The 22500-nt window shown below is 37.4% G+C and overlaps 2 protein-coding genes across 3 annotated transcripts in view; one reads left to right on the top strand and one right to left on the bottom strand.

The window, feature by feature from the left end:
- LOC144978715 (vesicular glutamate transporter 3-like) overlaps positions 1-22500 on the top strand; it is a 350750-nt gene that overhangs the window by 15579 nt on the left and 312671 nt on the right. The window contains exons 2-3 of one of the 2 annotated variants that reach the window (XM_078925136.1): positions 9799-10222; positions 10797-11119. In XM_078925136.1, coding sequence (XP_078781262.1) covers positions 11031-11119 — 89 coding nt within the window. In that variant the 5' untranslated portion in view covers positions 9799-10222; positions 10797-11030. The remainder of the gene's footprint in view (positions 1-9798; positions 10223-10796; positions 11120-22500) is intronic. The other variant, XM_078925137.1, reaches the window with a different exon arrangement.
- The window catches only part of LOC144978716 (uncharacterized), an 87157-nt gene that overhangs the window by 27688 nt on the left and 36969 nt on the right, over positions 1-22500 (bottom strand). The gene's annotated exons all lie outside the window — the stretch shown is intronic.

Raw genomic sequence — 22500 nt, 5'->3', positions numbered from 1 at the left:
CATCCAAGCCTTTATTATATACAATAAAGCTCTCGGTGCGTAACAACATCGATCCATTCAAATATGATACTACATTAAACAGAAACAAAACAAAACAAAAAACCCAACAAAATAACCCATTAAACCCCGCCCCCCCCAAAACAAAAACAAAAACAAAAACAAAAAACAAAAACAAAAACAAACAAAACTAAACAAAAACAAACAAAACAAACCAACTAAAGTGCAACAATTATTGGTAGTTGACACGTTCCATCAAAATAATTATTAAAAAAAACACAAACAAAAAGGAAAAAAAAAACAAAACAAAACAAAAACAACAACCCTGACACAGTTAACAAGTTTAACTGCCATACTCTGGAAAAACTCCTTTAAAAAATATTTGGCCAGAAAAAAAACTCGTCCTTCAAATATCGATCGATTTAAACGACCCTCGTCTTTGTAATGATTTCAAACCAAGACTTTAGTGAAGGCCTCATTAGCGAAGTCCCAGGTTTGAAGAGTTGTTGCTCCACGACGAGGGTCATTATTCAAATCGATCAATATTTGTAGGACGAGTTTTCTGGCCAAGTTTTTTAAATACCTACATGTCTTTTCCATAGTACGGCAGTTAACTTTTTAATGATATGTTATTGTGATGGTTGATTCTATGGGACTGAGATCAATAGTGAGGAACAGACAAGGGAAACAAAGAATGGGTATATTATATATATATATATATATATATATATATATATATATATATATATATATATATATATATATATATAATATAGAATACTAGTTGTCACTCACATTTTTTGTGGCCGAAACGTTTGTTTCTTTGTCTCTTTACACGTCCTCAGTCGGCGTAATCCTTAATAATGTCCGAAGAAAAAATTCTTACTCCAAAAAATAAATAAATCATATATATATATATATATATATATATATATATATATATATATATATATATATATATATATTTACATATGTTTAGATATATGTGGATAGAGAGAGAGAGAGAGAGAGAGAGAGAGAGAGAGAGAGAGAGAGAGAGAGAGAGAGAGAGAGAGAGAGAGAGAGAGTAGAGAGAGAGAAGAGAAGATAGATAGATAGAGAGAGAGAGAGAGAGAGAGATAGATAGATAGATAGATAGAGAAGAGAGAGAGAGAGAGAGAGAGAGAGAGAGAGAGAGAGAGAGAGAGAGAGAGAGAGAGAGAGAGATTATTATTATTATTATTTTCTGTTCAACGTATACATCATTAACTATGTTATCTTATATTTTAAATGCTTTGACTGTTTTGGGTTTCTTGCCTCCCATAGTGGGCAGGGTGGCACTTACTGTGTCTTCTATCCCCCTAATATCTGTTTGCAAATAGCTTTCTGTCTTTGTCTTGGAATGAGATTACTTTTGTCCAGGCCCTGACCGGATGACCTAGCTGGGAGGGAAACAGTCAAATGCAGAGTTTTGGGAGATGATATTTTTTGTCTTGTAAATCATCTCTCTGTTTTGCCCTGCATTGTTTTGTTTACATATTATATATGACTTTTAAACATTTGAGTGTATCCCTCTTAGTTGGGACCAGTGCTTGGGTCTGAATGAGACTTTTGGGTGATCTCAAACTAAGTACTTTGATAGCGTTCTCTTGGAATCTACATCTGTTCTCTATTTGAGCTAATTCCCCTTTGTCTTACCTTTCCGCCTGGTCTAATAGACCTAGCTACCCATTCACAGCTGCGTAGGCAGAAGGGGGAATCAGAAAAAAAATAAATCACGAATGCACCCGATCTTGGTCCCTTTGCGTGTGATGCGAGTGCTCTACCAACTGAGCTATCGGGACCGATTTGAAACGTGACGAGAGGTAATCAAAACTTGTCTGCATCATATCGCATTCGATCATAATTTTTTTTTCTCCTCACCCGTTGATCTAGAAATATTTACATAGCCAACGCCAATTGGATTCAATAGTCCGATGTCACGTCGCCCAGCAAGCGCGGCCATCGTCGTTCTAAACAAAGAAAACCGGTACTTTTTATTCTTCATGCTGGCTAGAACTTTTCATATGTCTTGTGATCAGAATGTATAAAAGTCAAAACATGATCATATTTATAATATTTTTTTTCGCCTCTGGATACACTTTTATGCTCGTCGGATAAATATTTCATAAGGGCGTCCGCCATTGTTCCGATAGTTTAGAGCCAGTTACTAAGTTACCACGCGTCATTACAAGGGAAGTGACGTTACGACTATTGAAGCGTATTAAGACCAGCACAATGAAAACTGAAAAGTCAAGAAACGAGTAAAATCAAAACAACAAATTGTTTTGAAAGATGTAGATAACGTGATAATAAATGTTTTGTTTTAGGATGTGTGAGATAAAGATCTGATTTGTGTATGTATGAATCACTGACAAACAAAGCAAGAAAGAAAAATACAAGAAAGAAAGTGCGGCTATATTGTCTAGTTGTATGACACTCGCTTTCGGATCGGAAGGTCCTTGGTTTGAGCCTCGCGTTCGTTGCATAGTTGAGTCCTTGGAAAAGCGCCATCTGTCGATGAAAAAGAGCAAAAATTAACTCGGTAACCACGGAGAGTCTTTTATTAAAGGGTTTAATTTCATAAAACAACTTAAATGTTTATTCGACTATAGAGTCTAGTTTTAATAAAATATACGATAACTGACGTAATTTTTAAAAGTGTATGCTCTGTGTGTTGATTGAAGACCTGAGGGCTCAGACTATAAAATAATAGTTTTAAAAAAGCATCCATGCCAATAGACACCTAGATAACCACGCCTCTCGGACAGTCGTCATATGTAAACAATATAATATACGATCCAACTTTTTGTTACCACGTGATCTGTTTCAATTCCGCCGTTAAACAGTTAAGTGCCGCGCACCGACTCATCAGGCAAGACAAGCCTAACAATAAATTTGTTATTAAATGTATTCATATTAATATTTGTTATGAATAAATGTATTATGGGCTCATTGTTGTAATGGATATCTCCAAAAATTGACGCAAAATATTATCCATTACAACAATGTTAAACTAGACCCGGGAAAGGGTTCGGATGTCAAAGACGAAATAAATGAAATTGTTTGTTTTCGTATATTTAGGTTATTTAAGCGCCCTTTTGTGGCTTTTATCAATTTTTTATCGGACTTGAGGTTATTAATGAGTTGCTTTCCTTTCATCAACGTATTATTTTATGAGCTAATATATTATGATACATGGTTTAATTACCTTCAATTCGATGCTTTATATCGTTACCCCCCCCCCCCCGCTCACGTGTACAAAATAACACAAAAATGCTGCGTTGCATTTCAAAACAAAATGCGTAATTCGCGGGCAAATTTAAAAAAAAACGTAGAATAAAAACGTCATTGTGATGAAAGATAAAGAGTCATAATTAAATCCACACCACAAGCTAGTGTAAATTAAATTTTCACCCCCCCCCTCCCCCCCCCTTCCCACTCCCCTACATCGAAAGTGTAAAGTGTGACCCAGTCATCTACTTATTATAGGGCGCACGCTAGAGGTGTGCGAATACCACTTTTTAGGAATCGAGTCCAGAATCGATTCTGAGACGCAGAATCGAGTTCTGAATCGAGTCTCAGAGCTTTGAACTCGATTCTGGAATCGGAAGTGGGAATCGATTCCGGAATCGAGTCCAAGCCCGATTCCAAGGCTGCTAAATATAGAAAAAAAAAAACCATGAAAATCTAGCAAATTAAACAAAAAAATAGCCCAATATTTCTGACATGATAAAGGCAGTTATTTCGTAAAGCAGGCTGCAGTGTAATATTCTCTTGGGAGTTTATCTATATCCCAGAACAGCTGAATGTAAAAAAAAATTATTAACAAAGACCTCAGAATCATGCAATTCACATTAGACAATAAATCAATGCAGTTTGCGTCGTCATCATCATCGGTCAGCAGCCTGATTGAGAGACGCGTTTGTCATACATGCTCTTCAGATGTTGTCTCGATAGTGTTGTATGGCTGGGGATCACAAAGCGTGGATCCAAAGACTTCACAAAATCTCGGAAGCCCTCGTCTTCAACGATGGAGAACGGCTGCATATCTTTGACAACCATGAACATCAACTTTTCCACCAACATCATCTGCCTGTCGAATTCCTTGGGATACTTTGCTCTCTGTTGGACGACTTCTTGAAGAGTCGGCTGTTCCAGGCGTGGCTTCTTGGCTTTTTCTTGGGCTTGATCGTTTTGGAGCTCTCGTGTTTCCGCAGGGTGCTTCAGCCTTAGGTGTTTGTTCATATTGCTGGTGTTGCCACAGTTTGCCATTTCCATACTGCACAGGGAGCACTTCACTTTCTTCCCGGGACTCTTGGTGAAGTGGGTCCATACAGCACTTTTCTGCTTGGAGGCCATCGTACTTGCGAGTTGACTAATATCAGCGTCAGTGGTATCATAAAAAATGTGATGAATGATGAATTATGTAATTTTTCTCCATTTATATAGGAAATTGGTACCATGCTTATGTTCAAATTTGGTAATGATTAGGCCTTAATTAATAGCCTATCATCATTTCTCGGAAACGGAGCGGAACCATACCAAATATGGCAAAGGAAAATTAATTTTCTCAGTTTTCTTAGAAATTTAGAAAGAAATATAAGTCCAAATATGGTAACAGAATCGAGTCCGGAGTGAGGAATCGTGGAATCGAGGGGAATTTTTGAATCGAGTCTTGCATAAGGACTCGATTCTGGAATCGGAGCTTTTGGAATCGATAGGACTCGATTCCGGAATCGAGAATCGCACATCTCTAGCGCACGCCAGATGTCACCGTATCGATCGTTGACTTTTGCCTGACACTAGAACCGTAGACAACGTCATTTTTAGGTTTGTGTAGCGTCTAGTGAGTTGTCGTTAGTAGAGCTCATGGAAACAAGTTATTTCATTGGTTGAACTATTGAATATAACTCACGATTTGTTTTCTTTTGTGGCAAACGACTGGCATTTCGACGTCATTTTTTGGTTAGTGTCAGGCTATAACTTTACGATGACTACTTAAAATTTTTTTTAGGTCCTTTACGGCGCTTTCGACACTATTTAGGTCATTTAAGCGCCCGTTTCTGTCTTTTATCAATCTTTATCGGCCTTGAGGGGCCATAGCTGCTCAAAAACGTGTACTGTTGTAATAAAATCTTTATAAAATCATAAAAGTTACATGTTTGTTATGTAAAAATATTTATTTACAATTTCTGCAGGAGTTCACATTCCTGCAGATACTTTAAAATTGTAAGCGGATCGACCGACTGGAACAGAGACTTCAAGTCCCTGTTTTCATAATGTTGTGACCTTATCTGTTCTAATTCTGTACATTCAGTTAAAACGTGTTGAACTGTGAGGTCACAGTTACATCTTCTGCAGAATTGCCCACTCCGACAGTTTGTTTATTTGGAGTTGTAACTGTCTCTCAATGGTGTCCATACTCGATTTACTTCGATAGCATACAAGAAAGTCATCAACATATAAGGAACAGTCAACATTCTGTCTCATTGCATTCACTATTGAGTTTATTTCAATCTCAAACAGAATGGGAGACAGAATGCTACCCTGTGGAACTCCCTCTTCCTGGTCAAACGGATCAGAAAAGGTGGATCCCGCTTTGACCTGAAAGGATCTGTTGTTTAAAAATGCCCTGACAAACATTGGAAGGTTTTCTCGTAGATCAAGATTGTGCAGATCTTTGAGGATTCCGAATTTCCAAGTTGTGTCAAAGGCCTTCTCGGGGTCAAAGAAGATTGCTACCAAATGCTCACCTTTGGCAAAGGCCTCGCGAATGAAGCTCTCTAGTCGAACAAGGTGATCAATAGTTGATCTGTTCTTTTGAAAGCCACATTGAAGGTCGGAGAGGGAGTTGTTGTGTTCCAAGTAGAACATCAGACGCTTGTTGACCATTTTCTCCATCGGCTTGCACAGGCAGCTGGTGAGGGAGATTGGTCGGTGGTTTGAAGCGTCCAAATTAAATGGTCTTTCCCAGGTTTTGGGATTGGAATCATGGTGGCCAGATTCCAACTAGGTGGAAAAGTCTGTGTTGTCCATATCTTGTTATAGATATTCAAAAGGACAACCAGACTGTCTTGTGGAAGATGTCGGAGTATTTCATAACTGATGATGTCAGGACCCGGTGCTGTGACATTTGTGTCACGGAGGCAGGCACCCAACTCCTCTATTGTGAATGGTTTGTTGTAGTCTTCAGTGTTTGCAGATGTAAAGTTTATTGGTGTGTTTTCTGCGTTCTGTTTATGACGCAGAAATTGAGGTGTGTGGTGTGCAGACGAGGAGTTGTGCGCCAGCCTCTCAGCCAGAGTGTTGGCAATTTCTTCTTCTGTTTCAGCCACGGATCCATCGGGACGTGTCAAGTGATTTAGTGATCACTATCAGATCCCTTCAGTTTCCGTAACATCTTCCACATCCTATTTAGGGGTGTCTGGCTATTTATTTTTGAGACAAAGTTTTGGAAGGATCTACGTTTGATTTCTCGGAAGATCTTCCTACACAGTCCCAGAGTTGACTGTGAGCATTGAAATCTCCCATTATTACATAGGGAGTAGGGAGTTGGTTTAGAACTCCCTCTAGCTCAGCAGACTGGAGGCGATGATCTGGTGGGATGTACACAGAGCAGATGGTGATTGGTCTGTGCAATGTCACTCTCACTACTATTGCCTGTAGATTTGTTTTTATTGGTATCAAGCGGTGGGGGGTGCTCTTCTTAGTGAGAATTGAAACTCCCCCACACGCTATCTGGCCATCAGAGTGAATCATATGATTGGCCGTATATCCTTTTACTGTGTAGTCGTCTGTCGGTAATTTTGTTTCCTGCAAACAGACTACATCAGGATTGCTCTGGAGGAGGAGGTCCAATTCTGTTCTATTTGATCTGATCCCTCTGATGTTCCAGGAAATTAATCTTGTCTGACTGTGAGCCTCAACGGCGACTGGGATGTCAGAGAATCTAGTACATCTCAAGAGGTTCTCACTCTCTTTTCGACCCTGCACTTGGATCATTAAAGTGCCTGAATTGCTCCTATTTACTGCCTTTGGTGTTCCAGTGCCATTTGCTTTGAGTGCCTTACTGATGGTGATGATACTCAAAGTGTTTATTTTGGTATTGTCCTCATTCGGTTTTATTACCAGGAACGGCGAGAATTTTGGGCTTGCCATTCCTGGTAAGTCTTCAAGAGTCATTAGGGCATTTATTTTACGTTTTTTTCCAGTCTGGGGTGGGGCTTGAAGGGGAGAGCTTTTTGGCCATGATCTATATAAGTTTTTACTTCAACCCGGCTATATTGTGCCCACTAGCACGGCTCAGTCCAACACTTGGGGGGTAAGGCACTCACCGAAGCTATACTCCTCAAGTCTGGCCTCCTCTTGTCCTTTCATGGTCCTTGGAAAAAAAGGACTCAAGGGGTGGAGTTGGGGGACGTCCCGCCTCCAGGCCTTTCTTTCGGATTGACCCTAATCTTTGCGTTGCACAAAGACTGACTGCTGATTCAGAGATGACAAACCATGATTAAAAAGAAATTTCATGGGGGACAGGAACTAGATATGGTTTTAAATCTAGTCCTTCTAATCTCTTTACCTAAATGGAGGGGAGTGCCAGAAAGTAGATTTGGCATTTGTGCGCTGGGTAGCTCGGGCCATCTACAAGGTAGGCTACCCACCCGTCTTTAGGGAAGCGTCAAGCCAAAGAGGAGTGTTGGGGTAGAAACACCTCGCAAAGTGAACCCCCCCTCAGCCTCCAGGATCAATAGCTCCTCCTTATCGGGGTCCTCTCGGAACTGCGCACCCTCAGCAGAAAGGTGCCTGCTGTGCAGGATTTGGAAAGGAATATCTCTTCGTTGAACCTTTTTTAACGGTACAGGGTATAGAGATACTGGGGGATAGAAGACAGTTAAGAAGGCTTGTTTTCCTCGGTTCACTCTCTCTCTCTCTCTCTCTCTCTCTCTCTCTCTCTCTCTCTCTCTCTCTCTGTCCTGGCGGCTCAATTTTGATAAGGAAGGGAAATTTGGAATCATTGGGGAAATGGGGTATGGAATGTAAATCATAGCTCAAATATGGTAAAACGGGGTGGGATTTGTGCTATGCTATCGCCTTCCCTTGCTCTCTTTAAACTTAAACCGTCATTCCTCAAAACATCTTTTATATACTACGTTCTTTGGGATTTGGGGGGAGAAAAAGTTTGGGGATGATTTCCAGGACAAGAAAAATAACAAATTGGGAGAATGAAGCCATTTTTATAAAGGGCTGGAATATGGAGGTCTGTGGTTCAATTCTTTTCCCTCTCAGTTGAGGGACCCCGGAGACCACACGGGGTTACGATGGCTACGGTTTTAGTTTCAGGCTATAAGTTGATGAAGACCACTGTCAGGCCAAGAGTTTACAAAGTGCCACGCCTCGATACGATACCGGATCGACGGTTTATGGGGGTCAAATACATGTGTCTCATCGTCTCAAAATGGTTTGATGTCGGGAAGAATTCGATTCTAAAAAGAGAACAGGCTTCAACAGTCGTGAAGTCACTCCCCTCGTAATGATAATAACTTAAGGATAGAAACTGTGCAGAGAACAGGCTTCAACAGTCGTGAAGTCACTTCCCTCGTAATGATAATAACTTAGTAACTTGTTCTAAGCTATCGGAACAATGGCGGACGCCCTTATGAAATACTTCTCCGATGAGCATAAAAGTGTATCCAGAGGAGAAAAACATAAATCTGATCATGTTTTGACTTTTATACATTCTGATCACATGACATGAAGCCAGCATGAAGAATAAAAAGAACCGATTTTCTTTGTTTAGAACCACGCTACTCGCCGTTGCTGGGCGGACGTGACATCAGACTATTGGATCCTATTAAGAAATAAATAATTGTTCTTTGTCATTGTTTTTTTGCCAGCCATTTTTATGAGTAGTTCTCACTAAATTGTACTAATCAGACTATAAATAGAACGAAGATAACGTCACTCATGCCTTTGGTATTTTCTTTTTTTTCTTGCCATCCATGTTTCTCAGTAATACTCTTCAACAGTCGTAACGTCACTTCCTTCCTAATGACGCGTGGTAACTTAGTAACACTGGCTCTAAACTATCGGAACAATGGCGGACGCCGTATGAAATATTTCTCCGGCGAGCATAAAAGCGTATCCAGAGGAAAAAAAAACCCCATAAATTTGATCATGTTTTTACTTTTACACATTCTGATCACAAGGCATATGAAAAGTTCTAGCCAGCATGAAGAATAAAAAGTAATGATTTTCTTTGTTTAGAACCAAGATGGCCGCCGTTGCCGGGCGGCGTTACATCAGACTACTGAATCCCATTGTCACTTAACTGTATTAACCAGACTATTGACGTTCAAGGTTACACATAGTTTTGTGTGTTAGTCTGTTATACCTCCGGATGGCAATGCTGTGAGTTTCTTAGACAAGCTGACGCTATCTATAAACGTTTAAGATTTCACATAGTTTTGTGTGTCAGTCCGTTATACTTTCGAATGGCAATGTTGTGAGTTTCTTCGTCAAGCGGACACTATCTATAAACGTTTAAGGTTACACATCGTTTTGTGTGTTAGTACGTTATATCCGACTGGTGGTTATTGTGACTTTTAAAAAAATAAACGCATAAATTCCATAAACGTTTAAAGTTCTACATGGTTTTGTGTGTTAGTACGTTATATCCGGATTGCGAAAGTTGCGAGATTTAAAAAAGACAAAAAACGCATAGTATCTATACACATTGCCCATGCTTATCTCATTTAAAAAAAAAAATTTTTTTTATCTTGCCAGAACACAATCCAAAAGACTAGAACAAGAAGGATGAACAGACACCTCTGCACAGTTTCTATCCTTAATTCTCATCACAAGACCTCTTCAGCCGCCAGAAGTTCACCAAAATTTTCTATTCTTACATCCCTTTCGTCATTAACATTTTGACGACCCAAAAAAAAATATTAAAAAATAGCAATAAAAACTGAAATGAAATTTAACAAAATAAAAAACACAAAGTCAAAACAAAACATTCGAACACTCGTTCAAAACTCGTTCATTGAGACTGTTATTATTATTAGACGTCTATATCATCATCAACCAATGAAATACCCCGTTGTATAATTGTTTTAAAGAGACCAATAACTAGCCACGCCCATCGTTGTGCTTGTGAATAATTCGCTTTCGTAGATTTTCATCAAGAGATCATCCGTTTTTCAAATTGGTGTGTTTGTAGTCTTATATGTGTAGTGGATTAACAAAATATATTTTTTTAATTTTAAGCTTATTATTTTTTTTTGTATCGATCATCGTGGAGCAGAAAGGTTTTGTGAAAAAAAGGATAAAACAACATTATAAGGGGAAATAAGCTTTTCTTATTTATTTATCTGTTTATTTATTCATCTATTTATTTATTTTTTGAAATTTTATTTATATATTTATTTATCTAATTCTTTTTTTTTTGTTGGTTTCCTTTGGTAAATTAATTGTTGATTTTTAGCTGACGTTTACATATATACAGGTCTGACATCCGAACCCACTTATTAGCCAAGTTTAACATTGTTGTAATGGACAATATTTTTTCGTCATTTTTTGTTTGTTTGAGATTTCCATTACAACAATGGGCCAATACATAAGGCGTTGGGTTATGTTATCAGACCTGCAAATAAGTCCACGTCGATTTTACTTGTTTTTATTTGTTTATTGGAAATTCTATATTTAATGTATGATTTATATTGGCAATTGGCTAAAAATAAACCTCTAAACTTTGAACTTTGAACTTTGAACCTATTTCATAGAACGTGCTGACCGGCAAGGTGCAGATTCAAAGGATTACATCTAACTTACATTCTAACAAAATTCTGAAAAAAAAAATTCTGACCTTATGCCAACGACCACCCATCAAAGTTAATCTATCACAATCTATCTCGCCAACTGTCTCGCCATCCTTATCGTTTTGGCTCGAGTTGCACCTGCATCTATCTTTATCTTCGTGTTGGTGATAGAAAAAAAATCTTTTCCAAGGAGTCAAGATGCCGTTTGGAGCTTTCAACAATTTAAAGGACCGTGTCCTACAACCTTCAAAGGAAGCGGCCCTTTCTGCCAAGCAGACGATTGGAAGGTAAGCCAAATTACATTTAATTCTGTCCAAAACACTGCATAACAATTTAAAAAAAATCAAAGCAAGCAAAGATCAACAAAACACCACCCCCCCCCCCCCCCCAAATCCAAAGAAACAAAAAAAACAAAAACAAAAAAAAAAACAAAAAAAAAAAACAAAAAACCAAAACCAGACCAAAACAAAAAGAACACAAACATACAATCAAAAACACAAACATACAATCAAAAACACAAACTTACAATCAAAAACACAAACAAAACGAAAACACAAACAAAACGAAAACAAGACAAAACTGCTTTGAATTACTTTGGTCCGAAACACTTTTACGTCATATACTAAAGTAACAAAATAGAGAGCAGGCACTGGTGTAAGATAAAAATATGAGAAGATGTGTATGGAACATTGCCTGACAACCTGAAAAGATCTGTATGAAACATTGCCTTAAAACCTAAAAAGATGTGTATGAAACATTGCCTTAAAACCTAAAAAGATGTGTATGAAACATTGCCTGAAAACCTAAAAAGATGTGTATGAAACATTGCCTGAAAACCTAAAAAGATGTGTTTGAAACATTGCCTGAAAACATGAAAAGATGTGTATGAGACATTGCCTGAAAACCTAAAAATATGTGTATGAAACATTGTCTGAAAACCTAAAAAGATGTGTATGAGACATTGCCTTATAACCTGAAAAGATGTGTATGAAACATTGCCTTAAAACCTAAAAAGATGTGTATGAAACAACATTGCCTTATAACCTAAAAAGATATGTATGAAACATTGCCTGAAAACCTCAAAAGATGTGTATGAAACGTTGCCTGAAAACCTAAAAAGATGTGAATGAAACTTTGCCAGACAACCTGAAAAAATGTGTATGAAACATTGTGAATAAATTTTTAAAAGATGTGTATAAAACATTGCTTGAAAACCTGAAAAAAATGTTTATGAATACCCAATGTTCTACCGCTTGATAAATAGAACCACCACAGAAAACTATGTGTATACAAACAGTTATAATCTGATGGATAAAATCGTGTGATAAAATAGAGCAACTCAAATGTCTTCGTCCTCGTCCTCTCATGTTCAATTTATATGTTGTTTGATGCCACGAGGGTTCACAGCGTAAAACGCATACCCTTGTGAAGAATAAATTATGTATTAAAATTGTCCCAACTATCGGTGCCTCTGTGGTGTAATGGTAGCATGTCTGACCGGTAATCAGAAGGTCTGAGGTTCGATCCCCAGTCAAGGTCGACTGATATTTGGGGAATGTTTGGCACATTTCATACGCACTTGTTTAGCTCGTTAACTCACCCATTTGGCGATATAAAACAATAGATACCTAGATAACCACGCCTCTCGGACAGATGTCATACTGTAAACAATGGCAGTGATTGGTAAACACGGTGAGCTACTCAGGTTGAACTTTCGATGGTATGCGTCTAAGCATAATTTATTCTTCACAAGGGTATGCGTTTTACGCTATGAACCCTCGTTGCATCAAACAACATATAAATTGAACACGAGAGGACGAGGACGAAGAAATTTGAGTTGCACCCACTGAACCAACACAGAAACCTATGTGAAAATTTAAACGTTTATAATATGGTCGAAAAAATCGTGTGATAACTAGTCACCCATTCGGTGGTATAAAAACAATAACAATGATCAGAGAGGTCGATATCACTCACGTTATTGTTTATAGATAGTATGCGTTTGGTTAAGAAGCTCACAACATTGCCATCCGGAAGTAGAACGGACCAACACACAAAACTGTATAGTGAGAATTACTCATAAACGCGAATGGCAAAAGACAATAACAAAGACCCGAGTGACGTCAACTTCATTCTATCTATAAACAACCATGTTTATCCGAGTACGTATGATGGTTTGTCACAAATTCCATGTTTTGATTGGTCAAAAATCTACTGGTTGATTATAAATGGGTAGGTTTGTTCTTGGGCACATTATCCTCCCAAAAAAACGTGGAAAAAGGAGATAGCGTGTTTTGGAAAACAACTTGTCATCTTTTATGTTGGAAGTAAACACGATATTGATGTTGCAATGATAGCAATGATATGATAGATAGTATGAAGTTGACATGAGTAATTCTCACTAAACTGTATTAACCTGACTGTATACTCTTTGGTGATACAAAGCTGCGAGAAGCTGTGGACTGTACCAAAATAAATTTTAAAAACCCAACAAGAATGAATATTATAACACCTTCTTTTTTCTTTTATTGTTAAGGCGTTTGGTTAAAAAAAAATAACTCATAAAGTCCGGCAGCCGGATATTGATAGTATGCGCTTGGCTAAGAATCTCACAACATTGCCATCCGGAAGTATAACGGACCAACACACAAAACTCTGTGTAACCTTGAACGTTTATAGTCCGGTTAATACAGTTTAGTGAGAAATACTCATAAACGTGGATGGCAAAAACAATAACCAAGACCTGAGTGACGTCAACATCATTCTATGTATAACGTACCAACAAATACAACTATGTGTAACTTAAACTTAAATGATTAATACAATTTAATAAGTACTCATAAAAAAGGCTGGCTAAAAAAACAATAACAAAGAGCTGAGCTGAGCGACGTTAAGAAGCTCACAACATTGCCATCCGGAAGTAGAACGGACCAACACACAAAACTGTATAGTGAGAATTACTCATAAACGCGGATGGCAAAAGACAATAACAAAGACCCGAGTGACGTCAACTTCCTTCTATAGATAGTATGCGCTTGACTATGAAGCTCACAACATTGCCATCCGGAAATATAACGGACCAACACACAAAACTATATGTAACCTGAACTTCTATAGTCTTTTTAATACAGTTTACTGAGAGTTATTCATAAACGGCGATGGGAAAACATAATAACAAAGGTTGGAGTGACGTCATCTTCGTTCTATCTATTAGCCACCCCAGGTCATATTCTGTGATTATTATTATAAATTGAAATAATGTCTATTATCCTTGAATTCTACCTTTGTCATGAATTAGGAATTCATACATTTTAAAATAAAATATGGAATAATCTTTTAACCGGCGGTTAATGAATGAGTCTTAAAACTTGATTGTCGGTGGTTCAGTCAGTCCAGTGATGGAGGGATGGAGGAGGGGAGGGGGGGGGTAGCAGACAGTTGTAACAAACGGACTACTACTACTACTTAATACGGTACGGAACGTGTCGGGCTCAAAGCCCTTCTTCAGCCAAAAACAAAAAAAATTATAATGCAAACGATCATTTCTTCACGTAAAATTGCGTATAGATAGAACGAAGATAACGTCACTCATGTCTTTGTTATTGTTTTTTTTGCCATCCATGTTTTAGAGTAATTCTCACTAAACTGTATTAACCAGACTATAAATGTTCAAGGTTATACGTAGATGTGTGTGTTGATCCTTTATACTTCCGGATGGCAATGTTGTGAGCTTCTTAGCCAAGCGCATACTATCTATAGACTGGATTGTGTCGTGCTCAAAACCCTTCTTCAGACAACAACAAAAAATCAATGTAAACGATCCTTTCTTCGCGTGAAATCGCGTATTTAGTCAGTGGACCTACAGAGACCGACCATCCAGTCTAGTTCGGACTTAACGTGTCGTATTCATGTTTATTTTAATTGTTTTTGTCGTTGGTAGAAGATGGGTTTTGACCTCGAAACATTCCATGCGTGATCCAGTCTAGTTCGGATATGATGTGTCGTATTAACGTTTATATAATGCTTTTTTGTCGTTGGTAGAAGATGGGTTTTGAGCTCGAAACATTCCATGCGTCATACAATCTAGTTTTGACTTTACGTGTCGTATTAATGTTTATTGAATTGTTTTTGTCGTTGGTAGAGGATGGGTTTTGAGCTCGAAACATTCCATGCGTCATACAATCTAGTTTAAACTTTACGTGTCGTACTAATGTTTATTGAATTGTTTTTGTCGTTGGTAGAAGATGGGTTTTGAGCTCGAAACATTCCATGCGTCATACAATCTAGTTTAAACTTTAGGTGTCTTATGAACGTTTATTGAATTGTTTTTGTCGTTGGTAGAAGATGGGTTTTGAGCTCGAAACATTCCATGCGTCATACAATCTAGTTTTGACTTTACGTGTCGTATTAATGTTTATTGAATTGTTTTTGTCGTTGGTAGAGGATGGGTTTTGAGCTCGAAACATTCCATGCGTCATACAATCTAGTTTGAACTTTTCGTGTCGTATTAATGTTTATTGAATTGTTTTTGTCGTTGGTAGAAGATGGGTTTTGAGCTCGAAACATTCCATGCGTCATACAATCTAGTTTGAACTTTTCGTGTCGTATTAATGTTTATTGAATTGTTTTTGTCGTTGGTAGAAGATGGGTTTTGAGCTCGAAACATTCCATGCTACAATATAAACTATAAACAATATATACGTAAGTATTTAGTTCTTTTTTTGTTTTTGTTTTTCTTTTTGGAAGCTGTGTTGTTCTTAAAATAGTTCCAGGTCTTTGTCTTTTCTTGACATTCGACTCGAATCGTGACCTTTTGGAACAAACCCACTTATTCTAACCCCGATACTTCTCCAATAGGTTCATCTTTGATCTATCATTATATAGAACCCAAGTCTGTAAACCAACCAATTAAAATCGTTGATTTTTATCGATTTTCGGTTCCTCGTCGTATCGCTCGGCATCGACAGAACGAGAGAAAAAAAAAACAAAAAAACCCTGCAATTTTAACAAACCACTTTAAACGATTATCCTCCATTAGTGTAGACCTGCCAACCATTACGAAGAATTAGTAGAATTACGAAATTTTTGGCTTCAATTTCAAACCTTCATGAGCATCTCTAAGTCATCGAAAATAAAATTACGCCCTTTCGCAACAGTACCATAAGATCCTGTCGCCTAGGCATTCCATGAAGGAATATAGATAATTCATCAAACAAGATGTCTGATGTCAACAGGAATCACCCATGTTGTCCAAGTTTGAGCAAATTGGGGTGTTAATAATCGTGCCCAAAGAAAAAAACAAAAACGAAAGTGCCTGCAAAGGGGGGCTCGAGTACAATGCCCTATCCACTCGGCCACTTCGCCCTCACTTCGTCATTAAAACCCATTGATATTCAAACTTGAAGCCAGAGGGCACAATATTAAGGCTCTTGAAGTGGTTTTTTCCCCCCTCATCATTGTGAGGGCAAATTGTAGATATAAACTAAAGCGACTTTTATTTACATTTCCCCAAAACAACGACTATTTTAAATTTTCGAGTAGGCAGGTCTGCGATGACATATTTTTACTAAAAAAAACCCCAAACAAACAACAAAAAAAAGCAAAACAAACAACAACTCAAATTTCACAATTTCACACAGCCAGAATTTAAAAAAAAATTGAGCTTTTATATAGCGCGTTATTCACTAATAGCGCTTTACAAGGGGTCGTCCCTGGCCAACGGCAACACTTAACATGTAGGACAGACAATATTTTACTCCAAAATCAATCGCTTAAAATGAAAAAAAAACATTCAATTACCCAAAAGTTTCCCGTTGCTACAAACGCACACACACACACACACACACACACACAAACACAAACAAACACAAACACACACATACACATACACACACACACACCAAATCTCTTTGGGGTTTTAAGTTTTAAAAAAAATTTTGGGCCAAATTTAAGGTAATTTTAATCAATTGATGATATTGGATTGGAGTAAAATTTTCATTTATCTTTGTTTGTTTGCTTTTTGTTTGTTTTTGTTTGTGTTTTGTTGGCCAAAATGTAAAAAAGTGTGTTTTGTCAGAGCACGAGAGAAGAGAGGGAGGGGGGGGGGGGGGGGGGGCAATGGTTGACAATTACAGGTATGGATGGTTATAGCGGAGTAATTATAGTCTGGGTTTTATCGATATCTCAGCCCGTATAACATAATCTCTAAACTTTTCTTTTATGAATGCGTGTGAGGTGTTAGCTGTTGTTGCATCCGTTGGAAACTCGGTGAGCTGCTTCGCCATACCTATCTTCTTGACAATCTAAAAATTCATTTTTTTTTTGGGGGGGGGGGGGGGGGGGGGGGGGGGGCGGGGGTTGAAAAAAAAATTGTAAGTCATAACAGTTGATCTTAAAAATCCACAATTTATCCTCATAATGATTAAATAATACATAAAAATCGTTAAAATTTTGTAGTCTGGCATCAACTTTCATTTTCAATAAATTTTAATGACTTAGAGATGCTGATGAAGTTCTGAAATTTGAGCCAATATAGATTTAAAAAAAAATACAATACAGCAATGACATATATATATATATAGTTTTAAAACTAGACTGGTGACATGTGAGTTGGGAAGTGTCAACTTGTGACATTTTGTTACGGTATCCAAAGCGTTCCGATAGCGGTGGCATCGTCTGAGAGAACTAATTAACTCGTCTTTCATTAACACGTCGTCCTCGGCTTCCAGGCTCCGGGGCAGATTAGACACACAGTCACCAAGTACAGCTGTGAACACACACACACACACATACACACACACACACATACACACACACAACACATTACGAGCACTCTGACGAAACAACTCATTTTGAAATTAGTTTTTTTTTTTCTTTTCAAGAAAACTTTTATTTTGTATGTAGATTGTTGCTCATATCGTCAAAACTGCATTATGTCAGTTTGAATCCGAATCCAAAAAGTTGTCCTTCAGACCCATTGTGTGTGTGTGTGTGTGTGTGGGGGGGGGGGGGGGGGAGAGAGGGTAGCTTGGCGGTACGGACTTTGTGTAGGATGGTAGGTGGGTGGAGTGGGGTGAGAAGGTCACCTTCTTATAGTATTATGACTTGTACATGATTTTGTATATCCGATAATTCGATTCTACCTTATGATACTGTTGTGTTCTGTGAGGGCAGGTCACCGTAGATTACTTTTGTATGTAAATCACGGGAATAATTATATTATAAAGATAAATATAAATATATATTATATATATTGTTGTTATGTGTCATTGCTGTGTGTAGGGGTGGGGAGTGAGTGAGAGAGTAATAGGGAGAGGAATTGATAAGACGAAATAGAGATGATAGATGAGAATGAGGGAGAGAAGAGATGGGGGATAGTGAGAGGAGAAAGTAGAGAGAAGAGAGAGAGAGAGAGAGAGAGAAGGAGAGAAAGGAGAGAGAGAGAGAATGGGGGAGAAAGAGGGAGAAAGGAGAGAGAGAGGGAGAGAGAGAGATACGGGAAGAGAGAGAAATAGAGAGAGAGAAGGAGGGAGAAATGAGGAAGCGAGGGAGAGAGATAGATGAAGATAGAAGATAAATGAGAAGAAGAGAGAGAGAGAGAGAGAGAGAGAGAGAGAGAGAGAGAGAGAGAGAGAGGGGTAATATGAAGACAGGTGTAAAATTTAGATCAGTAACTTAGATGTAATAATATTATTATGACATTATCTTTATAATACTGTATTGTCACGACTAAATACGATATTATAGGAAATGACGTCATGTTGATAGATCACATAAGGATTCCTCGAGATTGGTGACATTCATTGTAAAATGTTATTGTGGTGAGGGCAACGTAAACTTATTTGCAGGTCGGATAACCGAACGCAATTATGGGCTTGATTTTGTCTAGACCAAATACGATATTATAGGAACTGACGTCACGTTGATGGATCACATTAGGATTTGTCGAGATTTGTTAACATTCATTTAAAAATGTCACTGTGGTGAGGGCAACGTATACTTATTCTCAGGTCTGATAGCCGAACGCAATCAAACAATAAATAAATTGAGCTTTTATATCGTCAATTATGGGCTTGATTTTACATTGTTGTTGACAATATATTTGCGTTGATCTGAAAGTCTTTCCATCACAACACTATTTCGCTCCTTTACTTTTAATTGGTTTAAGATAAAAGGTGTAAATGACAGCTGATTGACAATTAAAAATTATCTTTTGGTGCGCATGAATACAAATATATACAACATTTGTTTTCTATTCGGGTCAAATTGTCATTCAAGCAGATGGAGAAAAATACAAAGTATGGCGAATCGAAGTATCGACTACAATCTACCACACAAATGGTCACGAAGTATCTACTACCATCTACCATACAAATGGTCACGAAGTATCTACTACCATCTACCATACAAATGGTCACGAAGTATCTACTACCATCTACCATACAAATGGTCACGAAGTATCTACTACCATCTACCATACAAATGGTCACGAAGTATCTACTACCATCTACCATACAAATGGTCACGAAGTATCTACTACCATCTACCATACAAATGGTCACGAAGTATCTACTACCATCTACCATACAAATGGTCACGAAGTATCTAAGAATCTTATTGGGAGGGGGGAGGATTAACGTATTCTTTCACATCTTTGTATTTATTAAACTCGTTTTAGTTATCGTGCAATAACACACACTCGTAAGCTTGTATTGTTACTTGGTTTAAGGTAAAAGGTGTAGATTAAAAGTCATCTTTTGATGGGCATGAATCAATTGCATCCCCGATAAAAACTAGTCGTTTAATAAAGACAAAGAAATGAAAGTATCGTATATTATTACTACTGTATTTATTTTAAAATGTATGTATGACCCAGTATTGATTAACTCTCTCCTTACCAGCCATTTTCAGGATTTTCCCCAAAACTTCACACCCAACTAACACAAAAATATATTTTTTATCACTCAAACACAATAGCATTAAAGTTCTTGCGATAAATAATTTCTTTCGCAAAACATTATCTACAGCACACGGTTCATTTTCTTTAAATTTTAGGATGTACAAGAGGAATATGAATAAGAAAAATGTTGGTTGTATCGGAACGAATGTGGCGATTTTCCTATTGTTAAAGAGAGGGTTAACCCAATACCGTTTTGACCCGTCTTAAAAGTCTTAGTCAGATTGATATTATTTAGTGAGAACAAGTCATTAAAATGGCTGTCTAAAACAAATAAATGAGCCAAAATTGAGCTTTTATGTAGAACCTGACCAACAACAACACTTAACATGTAGGACAAGACATGACTGACGCCTGTTAGGCGATATTACAATTTTATTTCGGACAGAGACAACGCTTTTAACGGCCAGGTACTCATTTTACACCTGCGTACGGTGAGAGAATGTGAGTGAAAAAGTCTTTTCCAAGGACTCAACTATGCGCCAGGCTCGAACTCAGGACCTTCCGATCCGTAAGCGAGTGTCACACCACAAGACCACATAGCCGCACAAGTGAGAACAAGCAAGTTATTAAAATGGCTGTCAAAAACCAATAACAAAAAGCAGAGTGACGTCAAGTCCTGTCCATCCATTATATTATATTATATAACAATGAAATACTAACTAGGTCAATATTTCAAATCGACACTATATAATTTGCATAAGAATTAGCTTTATATTATATTATGCTTATTTATATTTCCGCCATAAGGATCTAGGCCGTTTCGCATCCCCGGAGACCTTTTCATGGCTGACAACCATATGTTCCATCTCCCCATGGCCGACAACAACAACAACAAGCAGATGGACCCCAAATTGTGTGTTTCAGTTTCGATGGTTCTTGATTGGTTATAGATAGAATGAAGTTGACGTCAGCGGGCCTTTGTTATATATTGCTTTTTGCCATGCACGTTTATGAGTAAATTCTCACTAAACTCTATTATCCAGACTATAAAAGTTAAATGTTACACAGAGTTTTGTGTGTTGGTCCATTATACTTCCGGATGGCACTGTTGTGAGCTTCTTAGCCAAGTGCATACTATCTTTATTTTTAAAAAATAATAAAATAAAATTCCCAAAATTCATCCCCAAGGGGAAATTTTTCTTTTGGGTCTATTCCAAGGGAAGACTGGAATAACCCAGGCGTTAGCCGCAGTGCTGCGCCACAAAGTGAGCTGGGGCTAGGTGACTTGCTCAAAGCCACACAACGAGGCGTGTAGTCGAACTCGGTACCTTTTCGGTACGAAGAAAAGACCGTACCGCTGAGCCACGCTGCCCCCTAAAAGACAAATCGTCTTAGAACAATATAAAAGGGGTGTGTATCTTATTATAATAATAATAATAATAATAATAATAATAATAATAATAATAATAATAATAATAATAATAATAATAATAATAATAGAAATAATAATAATAATGATAATAATAATAACATTAATAATATTAATAATAATATCTAATAATAATAATAATATCTAATAATAATAATAATAATAATAATAATAATAATAATAATAATAATAATAATAATAATAATAATAATAATAATAATAATAATGATAATGATGATGATAATAATAATAATAATAATAATAATAATAATAATAATAATAATAATAATAATAATAATAATAATAATAATAATAATAATAATAATACTGTACATTGCATTTATATCGTGCATATTCATCACTCGGTGATGTCGAATGCACGTCACAAATAAATATACAAAAGTTAAATGTTATATAGATAGAATGCGCTTGGCCAAGGAGTTCACAACATTGCCATCCGGAAGTATAACGGACCAACACACAAACTCTGTGTAACCATGAACTTTTATAGTCTGGTTAATACAGTTTAGTGAGAACAACTCACAAACGCGGATGGCAAAAACAATAACAAAGGCCTGAGTGACGCCATCTTCGAAATATCTATAAAACGTAATCCATACCACAATGGTATAAATAGCAGCAGTGCGTCATGTAATATCCTATCAATATCATGAAAATGTAACGGTAAAAAGGTCGTGCATACAATGGACATGATTTATATTAACTTTCCATGTGCTTGAGGTCATTGGTCACATTGCAAAATGTGCTCAAAGTGACCTACATAGTGAAAAGCGTTCACAGATTTTAAACTCTCTCACATTACGATTGGTCATTGTTTTCAGCTTGACACATGGGTATGTTTACAACTGTTATAAACAAAGCAGCGTGTTTACATTTGTTCAGAAATGTCCAATCGTTGGACAGCAACAAATCACGTGGTCGATGACTCTGTTGGACGAAAACATGAATATAGATAGTATGCGCTTGGCTAAGAAGCTCATAACACTGCCATCCGGAAGTATAAAGGACCAACACACAAAACTGTGTGTATCCATGAACGTTTATAGTCGGGTTAATACAGTTCAGTGAGCATTACTAATAAACGCGGAGTCAAAAAACAATAACAAAGACCTGAGTGACGTCATCTGCATACTATCTATAGATCGCTCCCATTGAATCTTGTGCGACTTGTGGTATGATTCTAGACTTCGGACCAGTTGTTCCCTGGTTCGAGTCCCACTCAACGGCGTAAAGTTGTCTTGTGATACGTAAACACTCGCTTTAGGACAGGACAGGACAGGACGGTCTCGGGTCGATTCGAGTCCCTGCTCTGAGCGGTG

This window comes from Berghia stephanieae, chromosome 8 (assembly GCF_034508935.2).
Source record: "Berghia stephanieae isolate SIO BIC M18660-M18661 chromosome 8, UCSD_Bste_1.3, whole genome shotgun sequence".
NCBI classification, from domain to species: Eukaryota; Metazoa; Mollusca; class Gastropoda; order Nudibranchia; family Aeolidiidae; genus Berghia; species Berghia stephanieae.
Note: the sequence above shows the minus strand (reverse complement) of the source record. Positions and strands in the feature narration are given on the sequence as shown.